Source organism: Phlebotomus argentipes, unplaced genomic scaffold (assembly GCF_947086385.1).
Source record: "Phlebotomus argentipes unplaced genomic scaffold, Phlebotomus argentipes genome assembly contig_15, whole genome shotgun sequence".
NCBI classification, from domain to species: Eukaryota; Metazoa; Arthropoda; class Insecta; order Diptera; family Psychodidae; genus Phlebotomus; species Phlebotomus argentipes.
In genome coordinates, this window is record NW_026776181.1 from 11,877,197 (window position 1) to 11,896,262 (window position 19,066).

The following is a 19,066-nucleotide window of genomic DNA, read 5'->3' on the forward strand; positions in this document are numbered from 1 at the left end:
GTCATTTTTCTAAGTTAGTAAGTTTGTAAATAGCGTAATTTACTGAAAAAAATTGCGCTCAAGTGACAATCATATTTTCACACTGTTTATGACAATTTCTGAATAAATTATGCAAATTTTATTCTCACTTTTAAGTACAGAGTACAAAGAATCCATTCAAAAGGACTCAACAATAGGAAGTGAAATAGTATTGTGTTCTGTCGTTCTGTCTCATAGAATCTTACCCTAAATACTGTTCCGCGTATGTTTTCTGTTGCGTCGCGCCATAAAAGAGTTCCGGACAATCCTCATAATCAGAAGAAGTGTGGAAAAAAACAACAATACGAATAAATTAGACAAATCATGGTTTGGTATATATTTATTAGTATTTATTTTATTACAATAATTCATAAAATTGCCTATCATGTTGTTTTCCTTTTGAATGATGAGAGAAAAACTAATTGTTAAGAAAGACGGACGCGCAAATTTTCGCGGAAGATGATTTAAGCGCTCTTCCTTCATGAAAAGAGCAAGTCCTTTCGGTGTGTAAATAAATAGAAATGGAATTAACAGTGGCGTATCAAGATTTCCCTCAATATAAATCGACGCATTCTATTAGTTCTTTAAAATGTTACTTAAAATACACTACAAAAAAGCACTTTAGTAAGTTCTGAGATTACTATGTAGTGTGTTTTGTGATGGTTGTCTTCGAATTTCCCCATTTTCCCCCTTTCCCGTCTTTCGTAACAATTTTCCCCTAATCAGATGTTCGCAATTTTCTTCTTACTTCCCGTAAAACTCATTATCATCTCTTCTCTTCCTTTTATAAATAAAATTGGACTAACAAATTTACAATATAGCAATACAGTCAGTCACTTTACTATTATTTTTTTTTTCATTAAAGATTTTCTCAGAGTTTCCTTTCATCCTCCTTTGATCTCTTAAAGTTATTATAAAAAGTCGTTCAATTATAACCACAATTTCATTAGCAAATAGTGTTTGTCTGCACTTAAGTTAAGAAGTTACCTTTCTTGCTCTTGCGAAGTCGTTGAACAGCGATTTTTTCTCTTAATCTTTAGTTAGTTTCATGGTTGGAGTTATTGGATGACACTTTCTTCTTATTCTCGATCGCAAGGAAAAGCTTTTCCTTTGTTGTTATTTTATAAAAAAGAAACAAGATCTTTGCAAACCTCGAGAGAAAATTAATAATACTTCTCATTACTCTTCTTTCCTTAGTATGCTTTACATGGGGGGAATTCAATGAAAATCTCTATGAATTCACGAGAATTGTCTACAAAACATGGACCTTCTTTAGTTCATGGGAAAAAACTTAAATTCTTTGTCATATTCAGTGTAATATCAACTCCCAGAAGTTTGTTTCTTCGTATTGCAGTAGACATTCAACTAATTGGTGATTGTTTTATTTCCTATTTCTCCTTCCTTCCTCTCATCACTTCATTGTGTCTATGTAAAAAGAAATATATATAGCGCTATAAGTCGTCAATGTGAATGATTAAATAATAAAAAATAGCATTTATTCTATTTAAGGTTTGACTACACTTACGCTCAAGAATTGTTTTAAGAAACACATTGAAAAAGAATTTCTCATTCCTTCCCTTAAATTTATCATAGAAATTTAGCAGATATTTTCCTTCGCAAACTAAATCCTTCCTTGCAGTGACTCGCGACATGTCTCAAAACGGTGTAATGACCACATATTCTTTATTATTTTTATCTTCTTATAATCTATTTTTTTATTTGACAAATGCATTCATTTTTCAGCTATTTTCGTGTGAAATCATTTTCTCAAATGTTTATTAAAAAAAAATCATAGGTTTTCCTTCTTTTCTCTGATTCACAATCCGGAAATATTGTGCACAAAAGTTGAAAATATTTTCCTCTCGCTCAATTACCATCTCGCGCTCTCAATAAAGAAATACAAATTGCTTCTCAAAAATGATTCCTGCTTTTTTGGCGTGTCTGATTTTTTTCATCATTTTCATTACTACATTACAAGTGATTTTGTAAGGAAGCTTTACAATTTATAAACAATTTAATATTATCATATAATTTTTTCTCGCATTTACAAGGTGAAAGTAGAAATATGGTAAAAGTAGAAAATGAAATTTGACGAAAAATTTTTTTCCAGAAAAAGAAACGAAATGGCAAAATTGTCTTTCATCGAAAGGATCCTCAAATGGATTTACTCTTTCTCTTCTAAATCGTAGATATTCTTTCATCTTCGTGTTTTTATCTTCCATGTTTTAAGTAGTAAGTTAATCATCAGTTTAAAAAATGAACACTTTGCCTGGTGGGTTTTTCTGATATTTATTGCACGCTGCATGAATTCTTGTGGCCATTCTTGTGCTTGAGACGAGATTTGGGCTTGTATTTCTCCAAGTAGGACAGCTGCTTAGAGTTGATAGCACCGCGACGCTTGCTGCAAAGTCAGAGCAAAACAATCCCAAAGGTTAGTACGTCTTCCGCCATCCTCCATGCAAAAGCCTCTACTCACTCCCGAATCAATTCAACAGCTGCTTCATATTTGAGACCTAATTCAATCAGCGCCAGAGCCACAAGCACCGGAGCCCTTCCGAGTCCAGCCACGCAATGCACAGCGACGCATGCCTCGGGATTCTCTTGATACCTGTTCAGGAAAGAATCATCATCAGAAATTCAGACTAGTTTCAACGGTGTTTTCTTCCACTCACTTTTGCCGGAGAATTTCGAACCACTCGTCGACGACATTCTGTGGCGGGAATGTTCCGTCCTCAAAGGCCAAATCGCGCACCACAATTCCCTGAGTCTTGAGCTCGTCGATCTTATAAGACGGCTCGCACACTCTCACCACGGTGCTCACATCGTGCTTCTTCAGTTCCTGCAAGCAGAGCAAAACAGTGCGACACATCATTAACTCTTCTCATGGCAAAACTCAACTCAAATGATCTGGGAAAACATGAATTTGACCTCCATCGGCATCTTGATCACATATTCAGCCAAGATTCATTGCTCATTCATTTGCATATTCAGGAGAATTTTAATCACAATTAAGGCTCAATTTCTCAGAAATCTATATAGTTCGACAAACATCAGAACCATTGTCATATTAAATGCTCTTCATCAGTGCGGAAAGTGGAAACTTCTTTGTCTGACTCACACAATTTCCAGGAAGCTATTCAAACAAATTTCCTCAAAGTGTCTAAAAATAAATTTCAAACGAATTCTACATTTTTAAAAACTTGCACTTTATTATCTCTTTTGTGCGCATTTAAACATTTTTTGGATTAAACTTTTGAATTTGATATAAACACATTTTCACAGCAAAATTTCACTTTCAAACACACCACATACAATAGAAAATTCTCTCGCCGTTTCCGAGAAGAGCAGTAATATTTGATTGTAGAAAAATAAATAAGCCGCAATTATTATCAATTCACAGCAAGGAATTCAAGCAAAGAAAGAAACTAATTATTTTCCATCTAATCCCATCTCAACAGAAAAAAATTGTACCATTATACATCTCAAAGAGGTTCATGTTGTACACCAGCAAAGTGGAATTGAGATTTATCGTCAATTTGGCACTAAAACACATTTTCTCTCGTGCAAATCGTAGGCGATAAAATACCGAAATGTCATGAATAAAATAGTGCGAAAGGCTCTTCTTTTTCTCCTCAACTCTACAGTTGTAAAAAAAAACTCACCAGAATATAGGAGTGAATTGTGTGATCCGACGGCCGATCTGTGATGAGGAACTTCATGCCCTTGAACTCAATCCGGGCTGGAGCTGGTCTAATGTCCTTCTGACGCATGATGCTGCTCATTCCACCGAAACCCCAGGAAAAGATCCAAAAACTTGCTGTGCTTCTTCTTGAGAAAAGACACTCTCTCCAAAAGAGAAAATCTACTTGTCGCAACTCCTCAGCAAAAAAAAGTTATTTATGAAGTTTGCTTCCTTCTCACAATATTTCGCAAGTATAAAACGGAAAATTTATCAAAATTCAACTGACTGACAAATTATTTGCACTCCCTTCTAACGTAAAATTCCCTGGTTTGCTCTCTCTCTTTAAAATATTTTGTCTTCTCAATATTACTACAATTTTTTTTCTTCTTTCCAATCAATCGGACGTCATTTAAAAATTGTCTATCTAAAATTGTAAATTCTCGCCTGCTTGTTTGTTATTTTTTTTCTGTCCTAATCAGTGGATAAAGAAAAGTGAGAGGAAACGATAGAGAATTTACAAGAAAATTAAGATGAAAAATGAATATGTACGAGGAAGAGCCTATCACAAGTAATACACAATTACAAAAATTCTTTAGAAAACTACAGAGTTATACTTAAACTTTAATGGTATTAGCGATTCTCAATTTTTTATACTCTCTATTTTATGTAAAAATTGCCTCTCCTTTCTCCTATTTTCTCCAATTGAACTCTTTTCTCTCTATCAATCACTCACTACCAAAAATATTTTGCGTTCTTATCCGTAAACCTTGAAAGAGAAGAGAAGAAAACACATCAAATTGATAAAAACAAACATTAGTGACCTTCTTTCTCAAAATAGATGCTAAGTAAAGTAGTGAAAATTATTGCTAATTTTTTTCTTCTTCAAATTGCTAAACATACAAAAGCTTATTGTCTCAAGTTTAAAGAAAGAGAAGTTCTATTCTCATAATGTCGCTTCAATGTGTGCCTCTCTAAAATATTCAACAAAATCCTGCACATTTTCCCCTATATTTAATCATTTTTCTTCACACTCAATTTAAATTTCACTTCATGGTGAATTACATTTTCACGAAGCACCAAAAAATTTCTGTCGGCACTCTTTTTTTGACACTCAATTGCCGCGCTTTCAATCTGCATTCAATATATTTTTCACCACAAATGCAAAATTGTATAAAATTGGCAATTTATTGGCGTGGGCGAAATATTATTTTTACATTTCTCTGCTTTCACCCATGACAGTGTCAACCCGCAAGAAAAAACATACACTGACCATATATTTTTACTGATAATAATTTGAGAAACAATATTTACGTCAAATTATTAAAGCTTAAAAGTAAAAATACTCACCGAATTCACGACTTTTCCGTCCTAATTTTTTAAAGGGTGTTGTTGATCAAGTATTTCTGACTTCTTTTCTCCTCTGATATGCACCAAATTACTTCGTCTTGTTCTCCTTTTCACACATTCAACATGCTGGGCATGGATGTTGAACAAAACGGCAACCTACTCTTGCTTATACACAAAACAACACTATCACTTTCTTTTGCTTAGCTCCTAACGAAAATTCTTAATGGTTGCAAGTGTCACAATTTTAGGATAACTCCACTTCACACTACTTTACGTGTTTCTCTTATATCAGTGTCTTTACTATTTTCCTTCTTACGCCACACGCTGCTTATTGTAATTATTTTGTAATCTTAGTTTTCTAGCTTCCTCTTGTCCTTTTTATTTGTGCTGAGCCTGGCAGTATTCGCCGCTGTCCAATTGAAACTCCATAGATGTTGGGACTACTCGAACTGACTGCAATTAGAAAACGATACACAAAATTACTCATTAGACTCTCCATTGTAATTAAGAATCATTTCATGTGGAATTCTCAACCATATTCCCGCCCAGACAGAGAGAGAGAGAGAGATGTTCAACGCAGAATGAGTAGAAAACCATTTTTATTTTGCCATAAATTCTCATCCAAACAAGATTATAATCAAATTAACTTTATTGCGTCATTTCAGCAAACATGCGTTTCAAAAAGGAGAATTTTTCTGAGAAATATCTCTAAACTTCAGCACAATATCTCGATGGCTTCTCAAAACATGCAATAATTTCGGAAAAGTGTCTTAGCAAAGATCTCTCGCAACCCAGATAGATTTTCACTAAATTAGCCGAGCTGATTCATTCATGAAATCATCATGACCAGAACATCTCTCTTATCTGCAATCTTGTAAATCATCGCACATCCCCCTCTCTCTTAACTAGTGCATATAGTGGAAACTATATAGAAAAAGCACATCGATAATTATATCCGGTAGATATGACAGCAAAAGTGGGAGTTTATCTAAAAACCACTGCCACGCCATAATTTATGCATAAAGTCTCAAAACTATTGTAATCAATTTACTGTTCAAAGTGTCTGTGGAATCGTCACTGTAATATCTTAACATCAACTGTTTGTGTCTGACCCCTAGATTTAGTTTCAACAGATAAACTACATTTTTCCACCATAAATGACGTCTCGAATTTTAATTAATTGGGCTCGAAATTGCGATCTACTTCTATGTTTCTACTTTATTTTCTTCTGCTAGTAAAGTGATTCTTTAAAAATAAGAAAAAAAAACACGAAAACCGTTCTCTTTTTCTTACAGTTACATTGCATCCACTTTGTGGGGTTGTTATAATAAATATACATATGATCAAAAAGGACTATAATTTTGAGTTTCTTTTCAGTGGCAAAAAGGTCTCAACCTTGTCATTTCAACTTTGTGTGTTTCCACGATAAAATTAATAATAAGGCAGTGTTCAAATAAATCAATAACTTTCTTTCTTCTTTCTTTCTTTCCATGACAAATCAAGAGTTTTCATACGCCAATCATATAAAGATAATGCAACAGATTGAGATTTTTTTTTAAATTACCCAGTAAAACATACTGAAATTTTAGTTTCTCATTCATATGAATGTTGAAAAGATATAAAATAGTAATAGTTGTTCCATATGCCATAAAACTACACACTTTTTTATCTTCATATCCAAGAACTATTCATATTTACAAAATATTTTCTTCACCCAATGGTTCATGTTAAATTTGTTTTTGTCTGTCACACAGTGCGACTCTACACATATTTTTCCTCCCTTCCTTTCACCCCGCAACAGCCTCTTTCCCTCTCTCTGGTCACACTCTCGTGGCATTTTTGGCACATCACTTGAGCAAGAAAAAAAGTCCATCACTAATGGTGCTTTTGCGACTCAAACATCAGGCCAAGAATATCCAAAATGACTTAAAATAATCCCATGAGTATTTTGTCTGCGCACACTTTATTACACTATCTTAACTCTGTTATTTATTTTCATTAATTTGGCTCAAAACAAATTATTTTTGTCAGATTGTGTACCTTAAATAAAAACACACTTTTTGGTCATTATCCCCATTGTAGCACATTTTTGTGGAAAGAGTTGAAATGAAGTGAAATACAAAATATTTGGTATATCAATTTCAAAAGATACCACAAGAAATTATAATATTCGATAAGGATTACACGTGATTCTTCACTCTCTGTTTACCTAGACGATTGCCAGATACTCGATATATTATCCACTGATGGGACAAAACCAGCAAGTCTGCAAGAGTTTCCTATTCAGACCAATTCAGAGAAAATACTGGCAAGTGACTTTATGTCTCTCTTCACTACTCCTGCTGACGCTTCGAAAGCAACTTTAGGTCACTCAATTAACATTGAGAGACAGACACTCTTTCCTCAAACATACATAGACTCATATTAATATCGTCAAAACACTGCGCGCCATGGAGAAATGAGGGGAAATCTGCGATCTAGCATGCACTCAGCTCTGTGATCAACATACTTGCGGCACCCGGGCGTCCACGACAGAGGTGATTTGAATCTGTGAGGAAAAGTCACACATTTTCTGCTTGAGACAGTGTTTTATCTACCCTTGACCTTGTGTATATCTCCTGATCTCTCACTCTCCGTGTCTCTTTCCTCCTCCTCTGCTAAATACACACTTCACTATGTTCATCCGCATGAGAATCATTCCTCAGAATATTCAGTGATCAGTCGTTCTTCCCCTCTTGCCGCATATTAATAGAACATCTCTCAACTCATGTGTGCATGCATTAGCTTAAACACAAATGAATATATACTGATCTATACAATTACCACTTAAGTCAACACAGCGAAGCAGCAGAGTGATCTGTATCTAACAACTCGATTATATCTAAATGACACTCGGCGAGGACAAATTAAACTGTGCATCAACAGATCTCACAAAAGCCATGTAATACCTTATTTCCTAGGACTGCGTCGAGCTACTCAATGAATGAGACTGAGCGTTTTGCGACATATCTTCTCACTTAATCACATACACATATCAGCAAATTTTCTTCTCCGACAGAGTTGTGTTTAATTGAGATAGAAATTTCTTCACGTTTATCTCAAATTACAAATGTTCCCTGACATTATTTGCCAAAATTCATTTTTGGACTTGTTAACAAATTAACAATCGTTCGAGATTAATTCAGGATTATTCTGGTTAAATTAATCTTGACAGTGACACATGATGTTTTCACAATGACTTGCATGTGGCTGCAACATTCGTCACTTAAATGGCAAATATGCCCATTCTAACTATTTTCAACCAACTTTTTCACTGCTCGTATTAAATTTAGCTTTACATTGTCTTGTTTTCAACTTTGTGGAAATTTTGCCTGCCTCTTCTATCTTTTTTTCTCCTATCAAATCTCTATGATTCATCCTCCACTCTCAACACTGTGCAGACCAACACATAATCGCAAATTACCAACACATAAATAAAGTCGTTGGCGCCACACGAAATACAATTATCACATGATTACTGTTGTGTATTCTTCTGTTTCATCTTCTTTTAATATTGACGTCTCAAATGTTTAACTCTTGCGATTGCGATGTCGCATCTTGCCGTAGAGATTGAATGACACACTTCATAAACACTTTTCGCATCTTTCTCTCGCTCTGCTCTTCTTCCGACCGTATTTTTGTCTATATAATATCATGGTGTAACGAGTATAAGGTGGTCTCATACTCAAAACGAAAGGGCCAGAAAATGCATCAGTCTGTCTCACGCGTGACGTCACAAGCAGAAACCAAACTTGCATTTTGTATGGAAAAAGGGACTTTTTCTCTGTTTTTTGGCTTTTTTGGGTATTCTTCGCTATAAAGTACCCATTGGCTCATATCAAAAGATGCGCCAATATTTCATCTATCTAATTATGAAGCTCTAGAGGAATTTTAAGACATATTATTAACCTTTTTTAAGCATTTTCTGAGACGAAACATCCTTACGCTGCTCAATACCATGCCACAGGTCTCACGCACGTCTTACAAACACAATTTGGAAACACGCATAGGAAAAGACGACACTCCCTTGCAAGAAATTTGCACCACTTGTACAAAATTTTGAAATCTCAAATATTACAATTTCTAAAATTAATGAAAAAATTTATTTTCTAAAAAATTTTATTGATTATTGCCATTTATTTATTATTGCCATAATATTACCATTTGTCTTAAATGTAATCAGCACTAAATGTGATTTTATATGTATAATATAATGGGCCGAAACTGAAATCATTGGGTTACAGATAGAATATATTTCACATCACATTGTTAATTTCGCGTTCTCTGAGGAACCTCATGAGTGCGTCCTTCCTATTCCTTCCCTCCTCAATCACGCAGCTCGTTAGTTCCTCACGTCGATTGCTCCTTGTCCTGACCTGATTGCACGGAACATCTCTTTTGCCCGAAACTCATATTGGAAGAATGTGGTTGAGATCTTCAACTTCCCCACCAAATACACGATCCGCTCTTATGTATACTGCAAAAAATGAAAATAATTAGTTACTTCAAGACAGAAATTTAAAACTGGAAAGGATTTTATGTACTTACTTTCTTTAGTTTTTTCCGAGACTTCTCCGCACGTCGTTGTTTTCCTTTTAAATACAACCGCCGTATGCGGATATGGGTTCGTGTCCGGAAGTATAATCTTTGGGTCTCTTGGGAACAACTTACTAGTTGTCCCCTCATTTTACTCAACAAATTCTCCATGTAATTCCCATTTTTGTTGAGTTTCCCATTTGGATTATACTCCCGGAACACTCTCTCCATCAGCGTGGCCTCTTTCAAAAATTTTTCGTTGGGTTCGTAGAGGCCACCTTCGGAAATGGATCGAACCCAACTTGCCATGGCTGTGAGTTTCGTTTTTTTTGAAGTTGGGGCTCCCAAATCTTCATCTCGTCGCCTTTTATATGCGACGAAACCCGCCACATATTGGAGCCCACAACTCTCAATAACTTCTCTCGGGACTTTCCGGGGAATCCTAATTTGGTCAGACGGTCGATCTTCACTATTTTCCTCTTCGACGTATAGTGGATCAATTACCGTTGCTGACTCTGGCATATTTTCAAATACAGTTTCTGTGACTGCACAAGATCCGTGTATTGTTAGTGGCATGATGTTTTGATGCTTTGATGTCTTGGAATTCCTGGACGAGCATAGATATCTCTTGAATCTGCCACAAAACGCCAAACAATCAGGATTCCCGTTTAAATAGCCCATGCTACGTATTCTGGAGAAAAAGTTCTCTAATACGTCTTGATTTAAGCGGTCGGTCAGAATATATTCCAATTTATATTGTGCATTCATATCAATATACAACTTTCTTATAGATCGGATAGACCGCACAATTCCATTTTGGAAATGTACTTTATTTTTTGCAGCATATTCTGACTTCGTTTTTGACGATATCTTAAGAACACGAGCATTTTGGGCAAAGTCCTCCATGGCATTTAATATCTCATTCTGGATTTCAGACGCGAGACCAAAAGCCTTGACTCTGCATCGGGAGTCTTTATGTGGCACTTTGGTGTTCATCACGTCAAACCAGTCGTTGCACATTTTAAGGAATTTGGCGACATCTTTCCAGTTTGGCGATTTAAGAAGTCCCCTCTTCCCCAATTCCTCGATTGCACATGCCACAGTGTGCGAAAGTAATTCAACCGCCAACTTTACTTTTTGTCGTTCAACTCCTTGTACTGTCAGGTTTTTCAGTCCAATCTTGTGAGCAATGTTCAGTTCACAATCGTCCATGATCTGGAGAAGTTCGTAGATGGGGTCAGAAGTTATTTTAACCCCATTCCAAAAAATGCCATGATCTAAATAATGATTCCGAATGAGTTTTATAAGATGGGGCACATCTGGAAATATGTAGATTTCCTGTGCAGAACCAGGGCATCTAAAACTGATAAAACTTCATAAATATTTGAAAAAGAATATTTCCCCAAAAAATTTTACCTGCAATCTTCTTCAGTCAGGGCCACTCTTGGATCACGCCACAAGCCTCTATTTCCTCCCCCAAGATCATGGACTACCGCATGCACAGTGAAGCCTATAGACTTGAGCCGCTGTATTGCTTCGAATACGATATCAAGTGTCATTTTCTGATCAAATGCGTAGAAAATAGGTTGATGCCATCCCTTTACCAAACCACGCGCCATAATAACCTGGGCGTTAGAATGTGGTCCCATAATACAATCATTTGAGACATCAAAACACAATTTTCCATCAATTGCCATTTCATCAAAAGATAGCACTACAAGTCTGTCCAGATCATCCTCAAATTTTTCCTTCAGCAGTGGAAAAACCACATCTTGGAACCCAGGTGGAGTTTTAATTTTCGCTGCCCATCTTTGCAAAGTTGCCTTGGATGGCAAGGGGTATTTCAGCTCTTGTCTCATGAATTCGTAGGCCTTTGCACCACGCGAAAAAAGCGTTAGGAATATTGAAATATCATTTGACGTCCAGTGAGTTTTAGATTTCTCATCGACAATCATTTTCACTTGAGTGGGCGTTAAGTTTTTCTTTAACCTCTCCAGTTCAATGGACATTTGAGAATTCTGATTTTTGAGCTTTGCGTTCTCCTTTTCCAATATTAAGCACCTCTGTTTCACTTCCAACATTTCTTGAAGTCTAAAATTTAACCAAGAATTCATTAGCCTTAATTCAAATTTGGTATATTATTCACTTACAAAAGATTAACTTCTCGATATTCCACAATATCATCTGTTTGAGAAGAGCTTGAAAGATATGTGATTTTTGGCGAGTGATTCACGTTCATATTTTCATGATCTGTCACGTTGCTTAATGGAATAGTGCTATTTTTAAAAGAAAATATATACAATGGTATATTAAAAAGTATTCTAATTGATTTAATTCTAAAAAAATCGAATCGACATAGATTGGCATCGATATTTCACTGACCTATTTTCCGCAGCAACATGTTTTTTAAGTACGTTATTCACAACAGTCTTTTGATTCCGCTTTTCTACACGAAGGAGTCTTGCATCTTTTAGTTGTGGTTCAAATATGCTCGGTACTGCGTCATCTTTAAGTACTTTTCCGCGACATTTGCGTCCAAGAACTTCATATTTCAAACTCGTTGAATTTAGTAAATCCTCTGATTTGAAATGTTCTGAGCATATGCGCGATCTTTTCACATTACACTTCTGATTCCTCGTAAAACTCGTCCACTGCTTTTGAATCACTGGATCTTTAGGAAAAGCAAAAAACTTTAAATCTTTTCCCTTCACACCATAGTTTTTACATCCCAACACGACACACTTCACAGGCATCTTCACAGATCGAAATTTTTGCAAAGACTGATAATATGGACTATCTTTTAAGGAAAAACCCTAAATACCGAATTTGTCCTTAAGAATCATAAAATTGTTGCTTGAAAAGGAGTACCTATCATAAAAAATCTGAACTTACATATTTCCATGGCTGAAATTTGCATTTCTGTCTCTTTTCTCTTTAGCAAGCGCCAGAGCCTGTAATGTAATATTCTTTCTCTTTTAACTAAATGCTATTCAAATTTGGCCATATAGTGCTCAAAAGGTCCTCAGGTAGAGAAGTACATTTTGTTTGGACATAGCGCCCATAACTAAACTGCTTACTAATTTTGCAAGAGGTTATTAGGGCCATAAAATTTATTGAGTGTAATGCAAATATGTAAATGGTTTAAATATCACACATGTATTTCGGCAATTTTGCGATACACCAAAGAAGGGATGGGATTTCCATAACCGCTCAAGATCTTCTTAAAAGAGCAGGAGCCCTGCCTTGTTGGCGGCAATACACCGAGATGGCGGGAATACCCCACTGACGGAATAGATACTGAATGTAGTTTTTCATACTGTTATGTAAGATTTTTCATCCTCTAAGTGGCCAGAAGAACGGGACCGAATCGAACCCTCCTACATCCGCGGCGTCACGACGACGGCGATTATCTCTTTCTCCTGGCGATTCTTTGGGCGCTAAAGCGCTTTTATCAACGCACGACTCGCGCTCCAAAGGCTATAACTTGCTAGGCAAGGAGTTGAGATCACCCAGGTCGCAAAAGGCGCGATGAAAAAACTTCTTATTCAGAATGGGAATATTTCAAAATTTGAAAACACCACTGCCAGTGGTGCAAATTTCTTGCAACGGAGTGTCTTTTTTCCATGCGTGTGTCCGACTGATGTGTGTGAGACCTGTGGCATGGTATTGAGCAGCGTAAGGATGTTTCGTCTCAGAAAATGCTTAAAAAAGGTTAATAATATGTCTTAAAATTCCTCTAGAGCTTCATAATTAGATAGATGAAATATTGGCGCATCTTTTGATATGAGCCAATGGGTACTTTATAGCGAAGAATACCCAAAAAAGCCAAAAAACAGAGAAAAAGTCCATTTTTCCATACAAAATGCAAGTTTGGTTTCTGCTTGTGACGTCACGCGTAGAGCGATTTCAGTATGAGGCCACCTTATACTCGTTACACCATGATATAATATGAAATAATTGAGGATTTCTCCGTAAATTTGTCTTATCAACCTAATCACAAAGTCTCTGCAATTTGATATATTGTCTGTCGCGGAAGACATCATCCTCAAATCACAATATAAACTAAGAGATATCTCTGAAACTGATACTGTCATGTTGGGATCACTTTAAAACACCTTAATCATAATTTGCAATCCTCACAAACTGAGTAAGCAGAATAGAAAATGCATGATTATTTGTTTACATTATATAGTACATCATTATAAAATCGTGCCGCAAAAACGTATTAAATTCCATACAACGCGCCTTTGTCGCCGTCAACACATTGTCATAGAGGATAAATAAATATTGTTTATCTTTATCCAGTCCACGTTCTCATTTTTTTATCTCTAAGTTGTGTGTGGCGAGTGTATCATGTTGATTTAATAGGTGAAGAAGTCACAGAGGAAAGAAACCTTCCCTCGAGGTTAATATGATTCAAGAATTGCTGATTTATTTTACTCAACATTTGCATAAATGGTTGAAACGTGTAACAAAAGAAGAAAGTCGCCAATTTCTCTCCACAGGAAGGAGAGGTAGATTACATGAAAATACCAATTCAATTGTATGGTGTTTCGTTGGTTTATGACTCTTTTTCTTCCTTAACTCCTTCTGCACGCCACGTTTCCACCATAACGAGGACACTTTTGCAAAAATATACGTTTCGGCAGGCAAAAAATTCACGATACCAACCAAAAATGAACATAAAACATCTGCCAAGAAGATACGATATAAAATATTTCATAATTGAAGAAGTTCTACGACACTTTTTCAGAATTCAAAAATTATCATAACAACAATTCCATTTCTCACAATTGAAATAAGACCATACTGTAGTTAGCGAACTTCTTTAAGAACTATTCGTTGATAGTCTTAGGTAGACTTAAAATAGACTGTCTTGTCAGCTGTTACACGCTAGAAATGCATGTGGATTCCAAGAAAGGTCAGATGATTATATTTTATACCACCATAAAGAATTCTCATGAGTTTCTCAGAAAATTGTTCGTTGTTTATAACCTAATTTATCATTAAATTTACTAAATTCCCACCATTAACTGAACATTTGTGAGTCAATTTATTTATCGAAATGTTTTTGCAATTCTTTCTCAATGAACTGATGTTCCTATTTCACGCTTTTTTCATATACACTGCGTCATGCATTATGAATGGCTTTTAAAATACACACACCCAAACCAAACAAATCGATTGCAATTTTTATTCTCCACTCAACCAAACCACAATTAAATAATAATAAAAACATTTTGATGGAAGTTCAATAAAATTTAATACTCGCAAAACCGACATCGGATGTAAAGTGACATTGTCAAACAATTTTAGAGCGACTTAATAGCTAAACGATCAAAGCGAAGCTGAATTCCATTATGCCCCTCTTCCCTCATTCCAATTACATCTTCACATGTCACATCCATCATATCGACCACCCCAAAGCATTTCATGACAAAATTGCAATTTAAACTATGTAACACGAGAGACGGAAAGAATGCAAACTTTGTGTGCGCCAATGAAAATGTAACAGGACATGAAACATCTGCTGAGGGGAGTTTTTCGAAAATGATGCAGTCGCTCTTCTTGGTGGCGATAAAAATTTTCTGCATTACACTCAAATATGTGTTATATAAATGTCTGTGCACATTTCATTCGCGGAGACAAAGTAATGCAGTAGAACATTTTCCCCATGTCGCATGAATGAAGCAGTGTGCCTATTGATAGACTAAACATTTTCCACCAAGTTGATAATTTTCCACTCGCTCTGCTGCTCTTTATCAATAGCCAAAGCAACCACATATGCGTTGATTTTATCAATGAAACTTGTGTACAGCATTAAATTTATATTTTCACAGCAGGTGTTTTTCCTCGCTGGAATATATATTCCTCAAATGGCTCTTTATATCATTCAATTATTCCATTAATAACCACACTTCTCAGAAATTCATCGATTTCGGTGTGACAATGAATACCATCGCTCTTCATTTAAGTAAATTGAAAGTCACTTTTCTTCTAATACAACGTCAGTCTCATTTGCGATGATAAAATGTTCACTTCAAGGCTGTGACGTGCCGTGAGTTTTTGGCGCCAGCAAAGAAATGACCTAAAATGCTATAAAACCATTTTGCAAACGTATTTCATCGACAAACTAAGACAGAACTTTTTTCTACAGATTCTGGAAACGCATTTGAAATTGTCTAAATTCACCACTATAATAAGTGTATTTAAAGACACTTCGTGATTAACGATTCTCTCCGGCATTAATCAATATATGTATAAAAGTGAATTAATTAGCTTTTATGCCCACACCCAAGCGACACCACGCAACATCCTCTTTGTATATGGCTTGGCCCAATCTAATTACAATTTCTTGTGCAATAAAATTATTTATTAACACATCCACCACATCAGGACACAGCGGAGAATTTCTCCGTCCCTCCCGTCACTGTGCTTCTGTCCGCAATTCGCGATAATTTTATTAAATAACACTCTGTTCAGATACGCCATCGTGTTTTCTGGTGCTTATTAATTGAATTGTTCAAATTTTCTCATTACTTTTTCCAATAATAATAATAATAACAAGGTCAGAGGAATCCAAATAGTTTACAAGAACAACAAACAAATGACCCAATTCGTGCTTCTCACCTATTCTCAACTCAATTCGATGACAATGATTTTCTTGCATGCTTTCTTCGTTCTATTATCTATGAATGTGAAATGAAAAAAAATGTTTGCCGCAAATGACCATTCCAAGAAACTCTAATCCAGTTTGCGGAATCCCAAGAATTTTCAATCTTCCCGTCAATACACTCTCTGCGGCAGACAATTCAAGGCACAAGAGGAAGAAGGAATGTTAAAAGCAATGTCTTTGCTTTACTATTTGACATTGAGAATCTTTTCAATACACAAAAAAAAAGCACAAATAAATGCCAGAAAATATGTGACAAATTGCCTTTCACGAGTACAAAAATTTTCCTAAAACTCGTCGTGATAATTGCAATGACCAACAAGAGCTCTCGAGAAGAACGTAATATATTTCTATCAGATAAGATAAAGATGAATACGTCACATCCAGATAACCACATAACTCCGCAAAAAGATATGAAAAATCCCACAATTGCCGCAGTAACTCAATAAATTGTTGAAAGCTTGTCCATCTACTCATATTAATGGACATCATTAACTATGAAGGACACACACCAAGTCATTGAACGTATTTAGTTTCTGTGTTGGCCAAAAAAAGCTCTACATTTTTACTCTAACTCACTTTGTATTTCCTGGCTTCTCATCATTGCTTTCTTGTCTGTCAGAAATGGTATCTTTTTACAGTGAGGAATGCCTTTAAAATTTTTAAATTACTCAATAGGCTTAAGATTGAATCAACAAAAGCACAGCTTGAGTCAATTCGTCTATCATTTCTGCTATTAGTATAATTGAGTTTTAAATTTATTTTTAGCACAGGTTAAGGGTTAAGAATATTGCAGACAATTTTCCGCTAAATCACCTCTGCACACACAGTCGTTCAGGGATCTTGAGGCAATTGCAAGATAGCATTTTCATGGTATCGTGAGCTTGATTAGCGTTATCTCCCATCGAGAGGCACCAATTTTGATTTGCAGATATGACGAGAGATTATGAAATCGTATTGATTTACAAGCGTGTACCCAAGCACTGAATGCCAGACAGGCTTGTCGCGCTTTCGCAGAATTCCAGCGCCACGCGAGAGATCAACAGGATGAGAGAAGGCCACAGATGTTGGCAGCCCTGCGAGGAGGTGAAGAGCCTCCAAATCCAGTGTGAAAGACACAGGAATAATTTATGGGTTGCGAGCAAGCGTGAGTTTGGTGACTGGTGAACCTTTTGTTGCTAAATTTCTCGCTCTTGCTCTTCTTCTTGGGTTGATGGGCTTGAGCATTGAGAGGGTTATTCACCGTCTGGTCGCATGAACGGGTTTCTCCATCTCACATCGGCATTCTTTTGACCCTTCACTCCTCCTCATCTTTGGCTCAAGTCCGGATTCCACGGTCTTTGGCCTGTCCTGCCGTCTAATTGCTGCGCCCCATCGCAGGGCCCCAGAATCTCCCCATCGCTATTTCACAACATTGTCCAACTCATGGGATTTTCCTTTTCCCCGACTATTTTCACTCTCACAAGAGACAGAAAGCGAGAGAGAGAGTGAGGGAGAGAGAGAGAAAAGAAAACTTGCCTTCAAATGATGCTTAAAATCGATTTGTGGCGACGAAACAACTTTCCACGCACGCTTTCTTCTACTCTTTCTCTTGGCCAACAATGAGTCCTCTATAGTCTCTTTGGCATATCCTCCAGCTGTCTCCTGTCTCCTTGAAGCACTCCCCATGGCCACATTCTGGCCAGCGGCGTCTTTTCTCCCAGTCTGCCGCCTTCTTCCATTTTTAGCCACTCCATGGAGGTCAATTGAGTTAATTTTAGCCCACCGGAAGCCTCTTATCGCCCCACTTTCTCACCGCGAGGCTCATCTGAGGTCTTCTAGACAGTCGCTCGGACAGCACACAAGCCTCCCGGACAGGGATGACAAGGACAGAGCCAGCGTGCCGACAATATGAGGCAAAAAGCGCCACGGATGCACTATCGTAATTGGATTCTCTGGATTGACGTCAGCGGAAAGGTATTTTATCAGGTGACGCGAAGACACGTTTTAGCGTCCAGTCAAAGGTCACCCGAGAAACAGGAAGTCTCTCGAGACCAACACAAAAGAGGCACAGCCCGAATCTGAGTGCAAATGTGTGGGAAGTCAGACCTCAAAGGGGGATTCCCGGACACAGACATTCCGCCCTTTTCCCCCGCAATATCACACACAATTCCCGCTGAAAATGCGAAAATTGACTCTCTACACCCCCAGGAAGGGCCGACTGCGGTGACTTTGGTATAGAATTCACGCGAAATGTGACAAAATGGCAAAAGATTAGGATATCTTACCACCACAATCGCCATACGCAAGTTGATTAGTTGTTGATGAATCTCTGCTACTCCAACACCTGGCAAACGCACACAATTTCGATGGAGGAACACAGGATGAAAAATACACCACTTGAGAATCACACTTTCCTCCTGGTTCACAAATCACACAATTTTGCACTGAAAGAGGCGAACAGCTCGACAATTCAAATGCCAATATGGCTGCAGTGGCCAAGTTCAGTGGGTCACGCCGCGAGATTGACTTCGGCTGCCACGAGCGCCACCCGAAGGGCCGATTAGCTGTCAAATTGTCATGAATCGCGCCGCAAGACCGCCAGAGGCGCCCGAGGAGTCGTGGAGGTTTTGCTCAATTTAGTACCTCAAGACTCCGCATGAGGACGTAGGTGATAACTAAAGGGACGAGAAAACAACATCTCAGTTGGGCTGGTTTTTCGAGAAATCACAGATATTGCTTTTTATTGATGCACTTTCGGTGATGAAAAAGCCACAAGATAGCTAATAAAA

At 36.9% G+C, this 19,066-nt stretch overlaps 1 protein-coding gene across 2 annotated transcripts; it reads right to left on the bottom strand.

Moving 5' to 3' along the window:
• Positions 1–343: 343 nt before the first annotated feature.
• Positions 344–18,789, bottom strand: LOC132261627 (PRL-1 phosphatase). Of its 2 annotated transcripts, none has more exons than XM_059760516.1 (6): positions 18,563–18,789; positions 5,048–5,500; positions 3,681–4,466; positions 2,691–2,857; positions 2,495–2,626; positions 344–2,419 (listed from the first exon to the last, which is right to left on the bottom strand). In XM_059760516.1, the coding sequence occupies exons 3-6, from the start codon at positions 3,798–3,800 to the stop codon at positions 2,308–2,310; spliced, it is 531 nt and encodes a 176-aa protein (XP_059616499.1). In that variant the 5' UTR covers positions 3,801–4,466; positions 5,048–5,500; positions 18,563–18,789; the 3' UTR covers positions 344–2,307. The 2 variants fall into 2 exon arrangements, with proteins under 2 accessions (XP_059616499.1, XP_059616500.1); XM_059760517.1 differs by lacking the exon at positions 18,563–18,789 and adding an exon at positions 7,257–7,370.
• Positions 18,790–19,066: the final 277 nt, after the last annotated feature.